Genomic DNA, 16,051 nt, shown 5'->3' on the forward strand with positions numbered 1-16,051 from the left:
GGCTGGGTGCCAGCAGAGTTTTTCAAGCGCAACAGCCATTTTCTCTCTCGCCTATGGAAAAAGCTACATTCCGGTTTACATTATCATTTATATATTGTAAAAATAACCTGAGGATTGATTATAAAAAAAACATTTGACATCTTTCTACGCTCTTTATGGATACTATTTGGAATTTTCGTCTGCGATGTCGTGACCTCTCGAGCCTGTGGATTTCTGAACATAATGCCCCCAAAAATGGAGGTATTTTGGATATAAAGAATCTTTATGGAACAAAAGGAACAGTTATTGTGTAACTGGGAGTCTCGTGAGTGCAAACATCCGAAGATCAAAGAGATTTCATTTATTGGTCACGAAAGTCCGAAAAACAATCTGTTGTTACATAAACACTTGTTATGCTTTCGCCAAAAAGCTTTATTGAAATCTGACATGCCAGGTGAATTAACAAGCTAAGCTGTGTTTTGCTATATTGCACTTGTAATTTCATGAAAATTAAATATTTATTGTAATTTAATTTGAATTTGGCTCTGTGCAATTCAGAGGATGTTGATAAATGATCCCGCTAACGGGATGGGTGCGTCAAGAAGTTCATCGCTGGTGTTCCGCCTCTGCAGTTATGACTTTCCAAGGGCTGTGTGATCTGATTATGCTAGAGCAATTTAAGGACACAATCCCTGATCACATAGTCACGTACAAGAATGAAAAGTAAAGACTGTCGCTGAAGCTGCGGTTTTGGCGGACGATTATGTTTTGACACATAAGTGTCTTTGAGCCCCGTACTCGGAGTAAGTGGGGGTGTTCGGAGAGATTTGGGCCTCGTTCACCGAGATACTCTGGTTCACAGGCAGAGTTTCATTCAACTAGGGTTGAGCGTGACTCCCGTGGTAAAGCTGACTTTGGTCAAGAGTGCCACTACTGTCAAGGTTCTCAGGGCTAGGGGTAAATTAGGTACTTGCACTTAAGTTAACTCTAAGTCTACGTCGTTGGCAGCGCCTGTTCCACATCAGTTCACTCCTGACACATTGTCTCATGCCCAGGGGCATGTGAAAATCTGGGTGAATATGGACTATGTACCTTTCATTACGGAGGGTCAGTGTCTGTTAGGAAGTAAAGATCTAGTGCCCGTGAAGATCCTGAGCCACAGGTGCCTCTGAATTGCTTGTGTTGGAGTCTGTTACCTTTGTCTACTGAGACTGATTCTGGGAATAGGTTTGAACACTGTCAGTTCCATTGCATAAACTGATGTTGGATTGTGGACTGGTGAAAGGTGAGGTTGTTGTGGGGGTGCGTCCTTCATTGCCAATTGAGGGTATCGACCTTATCCTTGGGAATAACTTGGCTGGTGAGCGTGTATGGCCTGGTTCCATTAAGCAGTCATTTGCAGGGATTCCTGATGAGTGCGCGGTGTCACAGAGGTGTTTTGGTCACTGCACGGACGAATGAGAATGGCACAAAGAAATCTGTCACTACTTCCCTGTTATCTGTACCATGCTCCAATCTCATCAAAGAACAACGGGCTGACCCCACATTAGAAGAGTTGCATGAATATATTGTGCCTGTGGAACATTTGGGAGATGGCTATTTTCTCCAAGAGTATGTCCTGAGGAGAAAGTGGGTGTCTCATGGTAGTTTTCTGGGGGAGGCGATTAGTCAGGTTGTTGTGCCAGTTAAGCTTTGTGAGCTGGTGTTGACAACTTCCCACAATGATGTTGCTGGATATATGGGGGTGAGAAACCTACAATCTCATGTTAAGACATTTTTTGGTCTAGGTTAAAGAGGGAGGTTTCTGAGTTCATCAACTTGTCACACCTGTCAATTAACTAGTAAACCTAATCAAGCTATTAAGCTGGTACCACTGTTTCCTATTCCCGAACTCACTCAAAAGGTTGGCTGATTATTGACTGTGTTGGTCCTCTGCCTCGTTCTAAAAAGGGTAGTAGTTACCTGTTCACTGTCAGACCACTAGGTCTCCTGCTGCCTATCCTCCATCACAACTAAGTCTGTGCTAAAAGCTTTGACTCAGGGATTCCAAACAGTGAGAAACTAAGGTCATTCATTGTGATCAAGAATCTAATTTCACCTCAAATCTGTTTGGTCAGGATTTCCAACAGCTCCATGTTAAACACAATTTGTCTTGAGCCTATCACGCGTGGAGTCAAGGAGCGGTGGAACGTTTCCATCAAACTTAAATCTTTGTTGAGAGCTTATTGTACTGAGATGGATAAGATTGGGAGGAGTGGTTGCCTTGGTTACTGTTAGCCGCTAGGGAGGTTTCACAGGAGAGCACAGGTTTAAGTCCAAATTAACTTGTGTTTGGACATAGGGTGTGGGGACTTCTCTGTTCTCCAGGATGATTGGAAGTCTCCCAAGCTTCTTCAGTCCTTGTTATCTTGTGTGAGATTTCTGGCGACGATCATCTTCACAGGAAGGATGAAGGGCATATTTGAACTGCGAACTGAGCCTCGTCACTTTAGTCCAGGTGAGCAGGTTCTTGCTCAGGCGACCGTTACATATCTTGGAAAGGTGGTTGGGCAAGGTGAAGTGTATCCTGTTCGGGCTAAGGTGGTAGCTATTGATGCTTTTCCTCCACCAACTACTACTAAAAAGGAACTGATGCGTTTCTTGGAAATGATTGGTTATTACTGTAGTTTATTTTGGAACTTCTCTACTGTGGTTGCTTGACAGATTTGCCAAAAGCAAAGTCTGTTTATGTATAGTCTTCTCATTGTCAACAGGCTTTTGAAGATGGAAAGAGGTTGCTTACCTCAACTCTGGTGCTGGCTGCTCCTCGCGTGGATTTGTCATTTACCTTGCCGGTGGATGCTAGTCATGTGGGGGCAGGTGTAGAATTGTCTGGTTTTGAGGCCTGTTTTTTCCCCCAAAAAGTTCAAACTTATCAGTTGAACTACTCGGTCATGGAAAAAGAAGCGCTGGCACTCATATGGGTGCTACAACAGTTCAAGGTGTATGTTGGGTCGGGAGTAGTACCTATTGGTACCCTCTCACCTTCTTGAGGTCCATGATGTGTCCTAACCAGAGGATAATGAGATGGTGTTTATTTTTATAAGCATTCCATGTCGATGTGCGGCACATCCAGGGGACTGATAATGTCGTTGCTGACGTGCTCTCTAGTGTGCCCTGTTCCTGAATGTGTATGTGACTGACCACTGTTATTGTGTTTGGTATTGTTCTGTTCTATTGCTCATGTCTGTTCTCATTTTCTTCATTCCTCTTAAAGGTTGCTTCCTGTGCACAAAGGTTGCTGAGGTCTGGGGAGGATGAAGTATCCCCCCTCATGAACTTTGGACGCAGGCAGGGTCATTTGGGATGCAGGGGGGGCCTTCTATTAGGATCCAGGGCAGTATTTTGTTTGTGTGACTGGTATGGTGTTCTGGGGTCCTTGTTGGTCCCCATGTTTATTGGGGGGGGTGGGGCTGCTGAAATCTTATATATATATATATATCCCATTTAGCAGACGCTTTTGTCCAAAGCGACTTACAAGTCGGCTGGGGCCACTACTTTTTGCATATGGGTGGCCCCAGTGGGAAGCGAACCCACGACGCTTGGCGTTGCAAGCACCATGCTCTACCGACTGAGCCACACAGGACCCCCATCTTCCTCTTTGCACTTGTTTTCCTTAATAGGATGTTGGTTGGCGGAGCCGGGAGGGTCGTCAGAGAAATGGGACACACCTGGGCTCGGGTGTGTCCTGGGATAAATACACCTCTTTCCACCTTTTATTGAGGAGACTCTCTCCATGCAGGCAGAATTACAGATTTTGTTTGTGGCCGTTTGGTTGCTTTGGCACCTTACCTTTCAACACCCTTCATAATCACATATGCATGCAAACGCTCACTTACACTACTGATTACTGACTACACACACCACTGTTAATTGTGTTTAGTTCAGTTAATAAATGTTTTGTTATTCCTTATCTCCACGTTGTCTCCCTTTTTGTTACGAACTTCGAGCCGGTTCGTGACACATCCATCCATAAAGACACTATCGCATGCCGTTGTACATAAGTTAGACCAATAAAGGTACTTCATAACACATACGTAAATGCTTTTGATCATATGACGCTCTACTTCCTTTAACGTCAGACACCTTTGGTCATTCATAAAACAAAATTTAGCCTGTTGAAAGTAAACCCAGCACAGGATGCAAACTAATTAGGGGTTGTTTATTCTGTCGACACTTATATTTAAAATAGGGTAACATAGAAGGGAATTCACCGTAAAATTCAGTCCAAATTACAATCAGTACAAAGTGAAGTGCATAAATGGTAGTCTATGCTTTCTGACGGTTGGAGTCATTAACTCGTTAACTATAGTTTTGTCAAGTCGGTTAGGACATCTACTTGGTGCTTGACAAGTCATTTTTTCAAGAATTGTTAACAGACATTATTTCACATGTAATTACTGTATCATTATTCCAGTGGTTCAGAAGTTTACATACACTAAGTTGACTAGGACTTTAAACATCTTGGAAAATTATCATGGAGTTAGCAGAACTTCTAAGGTAAATTAACATAATTGGAGGTGTACCTGTGGATCTATTTCAAGGCCTACCTTCAAACGCAGTGCCTCTTTGCGCGACGTCATGGGAAAATCAAAAGAAATCAGCCAAGACATCAGGAAAAAGAATTGTAGACCAAGTCTGGTTCATCCTAGGAGCAATTTCCAAACGCCTGAAGGTACCACGTTCATCTGTGTAAAATAAATAAAAATAGTACGGAAGAATAAACACCATGGGACCACGATGCCGTCGTACCGCTCAGGAAGGAGACACTTTCGGTCTCCTAGAGATTAATGTACTTCGGTGCAAATCAATCCCAGAACAACAGCAGAGGGCCTTGTGAAGATGCCGGAGGAAACTGATACAATTAATTTACTCTATGTAAACTTCTGATCCACTGGAATTGTGATAGTGAGTTAATCTGTCTGTTAACATGACTTGTGTCATGCACAAAGTAGATGTCTGAACTGACTTGCCAAAACTATAGTTTGTTAACAAGAAATTTGTGGAGTGGTTGTAAAACTAGTTTTAATGTATGTAAACTTCCGACTTCAACTGTACATGTCTTAACAAAAGACTCTCGCCTGAGTGTGCCAGAGCGCAGAATAACTGAATTAACAAACGCTCAACACTCGTTGAATATGGCCGATGTCAGTAAAAGTTGGCAAAAAAGCATAATTAAATTGTTGCCAGCAGCTCAGTCACCAACGATCTAGACAACATGAAAAAAGCAGCTCGCTCCGCTAGGGTGAGTAAAATGTTCAGTGGGGTATTCTCTCATTGTGTCTGGAATTAGCTAGCAAGCTAGCTTGGGTGCATGACTGCCGTAGTAAGGTCAGAATGTTCAGATCAACCCTACTCATCGGCCAGAGCATCCAGTATAAATTCCGAGGGCTAAGAGCTCTGAATGGCCAATCTGACAGCACAGTCACCAATGCTCTGGATAATATAACAGCCTAACCAGCTCTGCTAGGGTGAGTAATGTTCAGTGAGCTGTTCTCTCATGTGTCTGGAAGTAGCTAACAAGTTAGCTTGGGTGCGTGACTGCTTTATATATAAGTATTTTTGTATTATGAACAAATACAAAAACAGAAATATACAAACGAGTACATAAACCTAACATATCGAGATACATTTTCAATTTGTCAAAAGGTTTTATGATACGTATTGCGTTTCTGTGTTTTTACACTTACTGATCATTTCAATTCTATCTTAAACGATGTGAAGTGGTTTGTTCTCCGCCCACTTCATTTTATGGATACAGAATCTACCATGAAAAAAAATAATTAACAATGAAAGTTAAATCAGGGTCCTTATAATTTGGATCCAAATCAAATATAATACCAGAGTCTTTCAAATGAACATTAAACTATTTGAAAATAAAATCTAGCTCACTCAAATCTTCTGACACAAGTACAGTCTCAAAAGAAATGGTAAAGTGTCTCTGGGTCACAACCACAAAATACACATTATCAATAGCTATTTTGAATCTGTGCATAATAAAAGATCTTAACAGGGGAGTTTGACTGCTGCTGTTAGTACAGAATGCTTGGACCAACCCTTAAAAGATGGGTGGGGCTAAAGCTTAAGAGGGTGTGAACGATGCTGAATAGGCTTAGACAAAGAAGGGTTCTCCAGTAGTCGTACCAAAACATTCAAGGCCATTTTCTCAAAAGTGAGTTTAAGTTTAACCTGTTGATGCTCTGGGGGCGCAATTTCATTTTTGGATGAAAAACGTTCCCGTTTTAAACAAGATATTTTGTCACAAAGATGCTCAACTATGCATATAATTGCTACCGTTCGAAAGAAAACACTCTGACGTGTCCAGAAATACAAAGATCTTCTCTGTGCGTGCCCTAAAACGTGAGCTTCAGGCAAAACCAAGATGAGATGGCATCCAGGAAATGACAAGGATTTTTGAGGCTCTGTTTTTCATTATCTCCTTATATGGCTGTGAACGCAAGAGGAACGAGCCTGCCCTTTCTGTCGTTTCCCCAAGGTGTCTGCAGCATTGTGACGTATTTGTGGGCAGATCATTGGAAGATTGACCATAACAGACCACATTTACCACGTGTCCGCCCGGTGTCCTGCGCCGAAATTGGTGCGCAAAAGTCACCTGCCAGTATTTTTCCATGGGACACAGAGAGGAAAGCAAGCTTCCACGAACTGCATGTCAATGAAGAGATATGTGAAAAAACACCTTGAGGATTGATTCCAAACAACGTTTGCCATGTTTCGGTCGATATTATGTAGTTAATCCGGAAAAAGTTTCACGTTGTAGGTGACTGCATTTTCGGTTCGTTTCGGTAGCCAGACGCAATGTAGAAAACGGAACAATTTCTCCTACACACAGACGCTTTCAGGAAACACTGCGCATTTGGTATGTGACTGAGACTCTCCTCATTGAAAACATCAGAAGCTCTTCAAAGGTAAATGATTTTATTTATTTGGTTATCTGGTTTTTGTGAAAATGTTGCGTGCTACATGCTACACAAAATGCTATGCTAGCTTTGCATACTCTTACACAAATTAGTCAATTTCTATGGTTCAAAAGCATATTTTGAAAATCTGAGATGACAGTGTTGTTAAGAAAAGGCTAAGCTTGAGAGCAAACGCATTATTTTAATTTTATTTGCGATTTTCAGAAATCGTTAACGTTGCGTTATGCTAATGAGCCTGAGGCTTTAGTCACAAACCCGGATCCGGGTTGGGGAGTTTCAAGAAGTTAATTTTCAAAGCAAAATTGCTTTCTCAATGTTCCTCAACTGTAGTGTATGATATACCATTTTGTAGCTCTGAGTCTACTTTAATCCAATGTAAAATACACAGTTACGAATTTTGCTACATAAGACCGATTTGAGCCGATCAATACATTGCAATTGGAAAGTATTCAGAAGACTTGACTTTTCCACATTCTGTTACGTTACAGCCTTATTCTAAAATTGATTAGGGGACAATGACAAAGCAAAAACAGGTTAAGAATTGTGAAAAATGTATTCAAAAACTGAAAACCTCTTCAGCGATGTTTGCTTGGGTTCAAATCTGAGCTCTGGCTGGGCCACTCAAGGACATTCGCTGAATGACCTGCAGCCACTCCTGCGTTGTCTTGGCTGTGTGCTTAGGGTCATTGTCCTGTTGGAAGGTGAACCTACATCCCAGTCTGAGGTCCTGAGCGCTCTGGAGCAGGTTTTCATCAAGGATCTCTGTACTTTTCTCTGTTCATCTTTCTCTTGATCCTGACTAGTCTCCCAGTCCCTGCCACTGAACAACATCCCCACAGCATGATGCTGCCAACACCATGCTTCACCGTAGAGATGGTGCCAGGTTTCTTTCAGACTTGATCCTTGGCATTCAGGCCAAAGAGTTCAATATCTTGGTAACATCAGGCCAGAGAATCTTGTTTCTCATGCTCAGAGTTCTTTAGTTGCCTTTTACTTCCATCTGACCACTCAACTCATTTAAGAATGGCAGAGGCCACTGTGTTCTTCAATGCTGCAGAAATATTTTGCTACTCTTCCCCAGATCTGTGCCTTGACACAATCCTGTCTTGAAAACAATATGGAAAAGTCCTTCGACCTCATGGCCTTGGTTTTTGCTCTGACGTGCACTGTCAACTGTGGAACCTTACATAGACAGGTGTGTGCCTTTCCAAATCATGTCCAATCAATTGAATTTACCACAGGTGGACTCCAATCAAGTTGGAGAAACATCTCAAGGATGATGCAATGGAAACAGGATGCACCTGAGCTCAATTTCGAGTCTCATAGCCAAGGGTCTGAATACTTACTTACTGAATACTTACTTTTTATTATACATTTGCTAAAATGTCTAAACCTGTGTGTAGATTGATGAGAAAAAAAATACTATAATACATTTGAGACATAACGTAACAAAATGTGGAAAAGGGGAAGGGGTCTGAATACTTTCCAAAAGCACTGTATGGCGTCATTTCATGGAGCTCTTAACTTCTTATGGCTTGAAACCCGCTAACGGGATCGTTATGACAACAGCCAGTGAAAGTGCAGGGCTGCAAATTCAAAACAGAAATCTCATAATTAAAATTCCTCAAACAGAATTATTTTACACAATTTTAAGATACTTGTATTTAATCCCACCACTGTGTCCGATTTCAAAAAGGCTTTACGATGAAAACACTCCATATGATTATGTTAGGTCTGCACCTAGTCACAGAAAAACACAGCCATTTTTCCAGCCAAAGAGAGGAGTCATAAAAATCAGAAAAAGAGAGAAAATGAATCACTAACCTTTGATCTTCATCAGATGACACTCAGGACTTCACTTAATGTTACATAATACATGTATGTTTTGTTCGATAAAGTTCATATTAAATACAAAAGTCTGAGTTTACATTGGCGCGTTATGTTTAGTAGTTCCAAAACATCCGGTGATTTTGCAGAGAGCCACATCAATTTACAGAAATACTCATAATAAACATTGATAAAAGATACAACTATTATGCATGGATTTATAGATACACTTTTCCTTAACTTCTCTTGGGTAGGGGGCAGCATTTGGAATTTTGGATGAAAAGCGTGCCCAAATTAAACTGCCTTCTACTCAGGCCCAGAAGATAGGATATGCATATAATTGGTAGATTTGGATAGAAAACACTCTAAAGTTTCCAAAACTGTTAAAATAGTGTCTGAGTATAACAGAACTGATTTGGCAGGCAAAAACCCGGGAAAAATCCATTCAGGAAGTAGGATTATTTTTTTTTTTTATTTTTCTATTCAACGCCATTATAGTATCCATTGACTTATGACTCAAATTATAGTTCCTATGCCTTCCACTAGATGTCAAAAGTCTTTATAAATAGTTTCAGGCTTGTATTCTGAAAAATGATGGAGTAGGACCACTCTGAGTGGACCCTGCCGTGTCAGAGCTTTTTCATGCGCACGCCCGAGAGAGTGCCTTTCTTGTTTACCTTTTATATTGACGACGTTATTGTCCGGTTGAAATATTATCGATTATTTAGGCCAAAAACAACCTGATGATTGATAATAAACATTGCTTGACATGTTTCTATGAACTTTACGGATACAATTATTTATTTTTTTGTCTGCCTGTTGTGACTGCGTTTGAGCCTGTGGATTACTGAAGAAAAAGCGCAAACAAAACAGAGGTTTTTGGATATAAAGAGAGACTTTATCGAACAAAAGGAACATTTATTGAATAAATTAATGTCTTCAGAGTGCAACCATATGAAGATAATCAAAGGTAAGTGATTAATTGTATCTCTATTTCTGACTTGTGTAACTCTTCTACTGTTTACTGTTTAATGATTTGTCTGCTGGGCGAAAGGATCGTGAGGTATGCTTTCGCAGTAAAGGATTTTTGAAATCTGACACCGTGGTTGGATTCACAAGAAGTTCATCTTTAAACCTATGTAAAATAGTTGTATCTTTTCTGAATTTTTATAATGAGTATTTCTGTATTTGAATTTGGCGCTCTGCAATCTCACTGTAGAGAGGTTTAATGCAACCTCTGTGTCAGATTTCAAAAAAGCTTTACCGAAAAAGCACACCATGCAATAATCTGAGTACAGCACTGAGACAACGAATTAAGTCATACAGATATCCGCCATGTTGTGGAGTCAACAGAAGTCAGAAATAACTTCTGATCTTCATCAGAATTCACTCCCAGGAATCCCAGTTTCACAATAAATGTTTGATTTGTTGGTAAAATTCATAATTTATTTCCAAATACCTCATTTTTGTTTGCGCGTATAGCCCAGTAATCTAAATGCTCAATGCGTGATCGCTTAGTTCAAAGTAAAAAAAGACACATTACAGTTCGTAGAAACCTGTCAAACGATGTATAGAATTTATCTTTAGGATGTTTTTATCATAAATCTTCAATAATGTTCCAACTGGAGAATTCCTTGGTCTTCAGAGATGCAATGGAACTCAAGCTAACTCTCACGTGAACGCACGCGGTCAGCTCATGCCTCTCTGGCAGACCTCTGCCTCAATCCCCTCTCATTACCCCTCCTTCACAGTAGAAGCATCAAACAAGGTTCTAAAGACTGTTGACATCTAGTGGGCACTTTAGGAAGTGCAATTTGACCCCCTAGACACTATATTCGATAGGCAAAGAGTTGAAAAACTACAAAACTCAGATTTCCCACTTCCTGGTTGAATTTTTTTCTCAGGTTTTTGCCTGCCATATGAGTTATGTTATATTCAGACATCATTCAAACAGTTTTAGAAACTTCAGTGTTGTCTATCCAAATCTACTAATAATATGCATATGTTAGCAACTGGGCCAGAGTAGCAGGCAGTTTACTCTGGGCACCTTATTCATCCAAGTTACTCAATACTGCCCCCAGCCATAACAAGTTATTAATAATACGGAGGGTTGCTGGCGTTTTACTCCACCCATTCCATTGGGGACTGAATCACATCACATGTTTGTTTACTGCATCACAGAAAACCCGCTAACCAAACAACAGTGCTCTCTGAATTAAAGGACAACTACACAAAAAATCATGTAAGTTTCTTAAATTTTTCCCAGATCTGGTTAAAGCATAGTTGTGAACACAGAAAATCCAATGTTCTTGTTTTTCTATTAAAAAACTGGTACACCAGAAAAAAATGGAGAAATTCAAAACCTGGAAAAAGAAAACCAAGAAAACAACAGAATTTGGGGGAAAAAACAACAATTTTTAAAAAGGCCCTACCAACATTTTTTTTGCTATGCATGACTGCATTTTAGAGTGAGTAATCCTGCAGCACAGCATTTTGGAAGTTGAGGTCAGGTCCAATATTAAAGATGCACCCAAGAGAGAAAGAGGTTGGGCCATCCTAGAAATGTTTTAGTGAAATGTAATATAATATCAAATTTAGCAGACACTTTTGTGCAAAGTGACTTAGTCATGCGTGAATACATTTTTACATATGGGTGGTCCGGGGAATCGAATCCAATATCCTGGTGTTGCAATGCTCTACCAAGATGCATGACAGGGTTATAAATGCTTTGTGAAGCCTCAATATAATATGATTTATAAGGCCATTATTAAGCAGTGCTTAAGGCACCCTTTATAAAGCACAGGTTTCTGTCATATTTGACATAGTGGGTTACGCCACATTTATGAACACTTTATAAAGCATGACATAAGATTATATATGATTTGTAACATTTACGTAGTATTTATAAAGGCATTATGAAGGCTTCATGAAGCCTTTATAAGCAGGACCAAAAGGGTCATACAAAAAGAACGAGTCGTTGACAAACTAAACATCACTACTGCACATAATAAAGCTGCTCATTTGCACTCCCTGTGTCAAACATATGAACATGCCCTCAAGGCATTGTCAATTCAACCCAGGTTTCTTTACAGCTCACACACACACAGAGAGAGTTCAGATTTACCTTGCAACTCCTTGGTTTTCCTGAACTCGTCTAGGCATGGCCGGCTCCCAGCATTCTCAAGTGACAGCTTGTTGTTGAGGTATAAGAACAGGATGATCATCAGAATGAGGAAGAGTCCGATGGCCGTCAGAAACCCCAGCGTCTCTGGAGAGACTGCAAGGAGAAGAGATGTAGAGCAAAATGGTGATTGTATGAATGGACGGGGCCTCTCAAAACATCTATTTCTCAACTCATTTACGAAGCCTAAGGTGTGTACAATGATTATTGCTGCTGCAAAAATATCCAGGTTTGTTTCATTGATTTAGATGCACTATTGTAAAGTGGCTGTTCCACTGGATGTCAGAAGGTGAATTCACCAATTTGTAAGTCGCTCTGGATAAGAGCGTCTGCTAAATGACTTAAATGTAATGTAAAATTAGCTAGGTTTCCATCAATTCAAGCTAATATTCTAATATTTGAACACAAAAATATACACATACACCGGCAATGGTGTGCTTGAGTCAAACTTGTTTCTTGAGAATAAAAAGCTGTGCATAATGATGAACAGCACATAAAACACTTTTGTTCGTCATATAACTACCCATTTTCTACTCTGCCGATGGTTTTGCAACAAAAAGTCTGCAATAAACAGCTTATGTTCCCAGTCTGGTCTTGGCATGTGCTCTGCCAACCACTTGCAGATTCAGTGCAATACACCAAGTCACTTGGCTCTGTCATAACCTCACATGGTCTCTCCTATCATTGCTATGCAGACGACACACAATTAATCTTCTCCTTTCCCCCTTCTGATGACCAGGTGGCGAATCGCATCTCTGCATGTCTGGCAGACATATCAGTGTGGATGACGGATCACCACCTCAAGCTGAACCTCGGCAAGACGGAGCTGCTCTTCCTCCCGGGAAGGACTGCCCGTTCCATGATCTCGCCATCACGGTTGACAACTCCATTGTGTCCTCCTCCCAGAGCGCTAAGAACCTTGGCGTGATCCTGGACAACACCCTGTCGTTCTCAACCAACATCATGGCGGTGGCCCGTTCCTGTAGGTTCATGCTCTACAACATCCGCAGAGTTTCGACCCTGCCTCACACAGGAAGCGGCGCAGGTCCTAATCCAGGCACTTGTCATCTCCCGTCTGGATTACTGCAACTCGCTGTTGGCTGGGCTCCCTGCCTGTGCCATTAAACCCCTACAACTCATCCAGAACGCCGCAGCCCGTCTGGTGTTCAACCTTCCCAAGTTCTCTCACGTCACCCCGCTCCTCCGCTCTCTCCACTGGCTTCCAGTTGAAGCTCGATCCGCTACAAGACCATGGTGCTTGCCTACGGAGCTGTGAGGGGAACGGCACCGCAGTACCTCCAGGCTCTGATCAGGCCCTACACCCAAGCAAGGGCACTGCGTTCATCCACCTCTGGCCTGCTCGCCTCCCTACCATTGAGGAAGTACAGTTCCCGCTCAGCCCAGTCAAAACTGTTCGCTGCTCTGGCCCCCCAATGGTGGAACAAAAATATGGAACAAACTCCCTCACGACGCCAGGACAGCGGAGTCAATCACCACCTTCCGGAGACACCTGAAACCCCACCTCTTCAAGGAATACCTAGGATAGGATAAGTAATCCTTCTCACCCCCCCCCTTAATGATTTAGATGCACTATTGTAAAGTGGCTGTTCCACTGGATGTCAGAAGGTGAATTCACCAATTTGTAAGTCGCTCTGGATAAGAGCGTCTGCTAAATGACTTAAATGTAATGTAATGTAATGTGCAGAGGGTAAATAATGAGATTATGGATAAGAGCAAGGTCATTTTTATTTGTCAAATGACAGCCAAGCACCAATCATCATGTCACCAGCATTCAGTACCAGTCAAGAATTTGGACACACCTACTTATTCAAGATGTTGTCTTCTTTACATGATATGTCACATTTGGTATGTTATGTATTACAAATTATGTTACAAATTCCAATTTGTTGTGGCTAGGTGGCTAACATTAGCTAGGCTATGGGTTAGAGGTTGGGGTAGGAGTTATGTTTTGCTAACATGCTAAGTAGCTGAAAAGTTACTAATGTACTAAAGTTGTCCGTGATGAGATTCGAACACACAACCTTTGGGTTGCTAAACGTTTGCTTTATATGATCACCCATTCTCCCTGACCAAGCCCCCATTCATTTTTGTCTTTTGCCTTCTATCTTATGTAATCAAACCAAATGTAACACACACTAATTTGAGTGTGCCCGATTTATGTTTACTATGTTATGTCTAGTCTATGAGACCGGCCTTAGAAAATGTTCAAGTTCATTAAAAAACATAATTGCATAACAGTATGAAATGAGATGCTCTTTACATGAAGAGGACACATACAATCACAAAACGATAATCTAAAAAGGTGAGTATTTTGTTGTTGTTAAATTCATAAAGCTGTAACTTGAGATCAGTTTTTGTGAAAGTACTGGCCATTTCTCAACTTCTTGTATGAGGTCAGATTCAAAATTTCAGGTCAGACTTTTCTCAAGATTCTAGTATACTATTTGCCTTTGTCAATAGTTCTTACATTTTTTTTGTATAGACGCTAAATGGATATAATTTGGAAACTTCTTACTATGTCCTCACCAGAAATGTTGTATTTATCCCCATTGCACTGCCTGAAGATGACTGCTATATGGTTGAAATGCATGCCAGTAAGTCTTTCGAGTATTCCATTAATATTGTTGACGATAACATAGGGCTCTATTCAATCCATATCACTGACGCATTGCAGATTTCACTATAGAAATTTAAAGGCAATTTCCGATTGAGCCTACATATGCAGCATTTACCGTGAATTTCAATTGGGCTTTAGCGGGGAATTTCCGCGATACGTATTGAATACTTTTTAGCTCTCCTGGCTCACGCAAAAGTCTACACACCTAAAAGAACGCTTATTCACGTTTAACTATTCGATACAAGCTGTCACACCAGACATAGCCCTAGAACCACAGACGAAGACGGATATACTAAAACTATTGCACTGTATTCTACACAGTACATGTTAAACAACATGACAGAGGACTAGGAGAAATCTTTACTCAGTAATAGTCTACATTCTGACAACAGGAGATGATCTGCGATTATACTGTTACACTGGCTTAATAAATACCGTACCTTTGGGAAGTAGTCACACCCCATGGCTTTTTACAAATGTTGTTGTGTTACAAAGTGGGATTCTTTGTTTCTGATTTCTTTGTAATTCTTGGTCAACAATCTACACAAAATACTCTGCAATGTCAAAGTAGAAGAACATTTTTAACATTTGTAAATAAAAAAGAATTGTAAAAAATAAAACACTAATATATCTTAATTAGATAAGTATTCAACCCACTGAATCAATACAGTACATGTTAGAATTACAGCTGTGGGTCTTTAAGATTTTTCCACACCTGTATTGTGCAACATTTGTCCAATATTATTTAAAAAATCTTCAAGCTTTGTGAAATTGGCTGTTGATGATTGCTCGACGACCATTTTCGGGTGTTGCCATAGTTTTTCAAGTAGATTTAAGTCAAAACTGTAACTCGGCCACTCAGGAACATTTGCTGTCTTCTTGGCAACTCCAGTGTAGATTTGGCTTTGTGTTTTAGGTTATTGTCCTGCTGAATGGTGAATTAAGCTCCCAGTGTCGGGTGGAAAACAAACTGAACCAGGTTTTCCTCAAAGAATTACCCCTATCACAGCCATTAAACTCTGTAACTGATTTAAAGTCACCATTGGCCTCATGCTGAAATTCCGGAGCAGCTTCCTTCCTCTCCGGCAGCTGAGTTAAGGATGCCTGTACCTTTGTAGTGACTCGGTGTATTGATAGACCATCCAAAGTGTAATTCATAATTTCACCATGCTCAAAGGGATATTCAATGTCTGCTGTCTTATTTTTTTCCCATCTATCAATAAGTACCCTTCTTATCAAGGCAATGGAAAACTTATCTGGTCTTTGTGGTTGAATTTGTGTTTGAAATTCACTGCTCTAACAGAATATTGTATGTGTGGGGTGCAGAGATGAGGTAGTCATTAAAAAGTCACGTTAAAAACAATTATTGCAGTCAGTCCACACAACTTATGTGACTTGCACATTTTACTCCTGAAATTATTTAGGCTTGCAATAACAAAGAGGTTGAAT

The 16,051-nt window shown here is 40.7% G+C and overlaps 1 protein-coding gene across 1 annotated transcript in view; it reads right to left on the minus strand.

Annotated features, from left to right (window-relative positions):
* Positions 1 to 16,051, minus strand: part of syt14a (synaptotagmin XIVa) — a 200,848-nt gene that overhangs the window by 104,161 nt on the left and 80,636 nt on the right. The window contains exon 3 of the mRNA XM_064925577.1: positions 11,908 to 12,060. Coding sequence (XP_064781649.1) covers positions 11,908 to 12,060 — 153 coding nt within the window. The remainder of the gene's footprint in view (positions 1 to 11,907; positions 12,061 to 16,051) is intronic.

The sequence above is a fragment of the Oncorhynchus masou genome, chromosome 2 (assembly GCF_036934945.1).
Source record: "Oncorhynchus masou masou isolate Uvic2021 chromosome 2, UVic_Omas_1.1, whole genome shotgun sequence".
Classification (NCBI taxonomy): domain Eukaryota; kingdom Metazoa; phylum Chordata; class Actinopteri; order Salmoniformes; family Salmonidae; genus Oncorhynchus; species Oncorhynchus masou.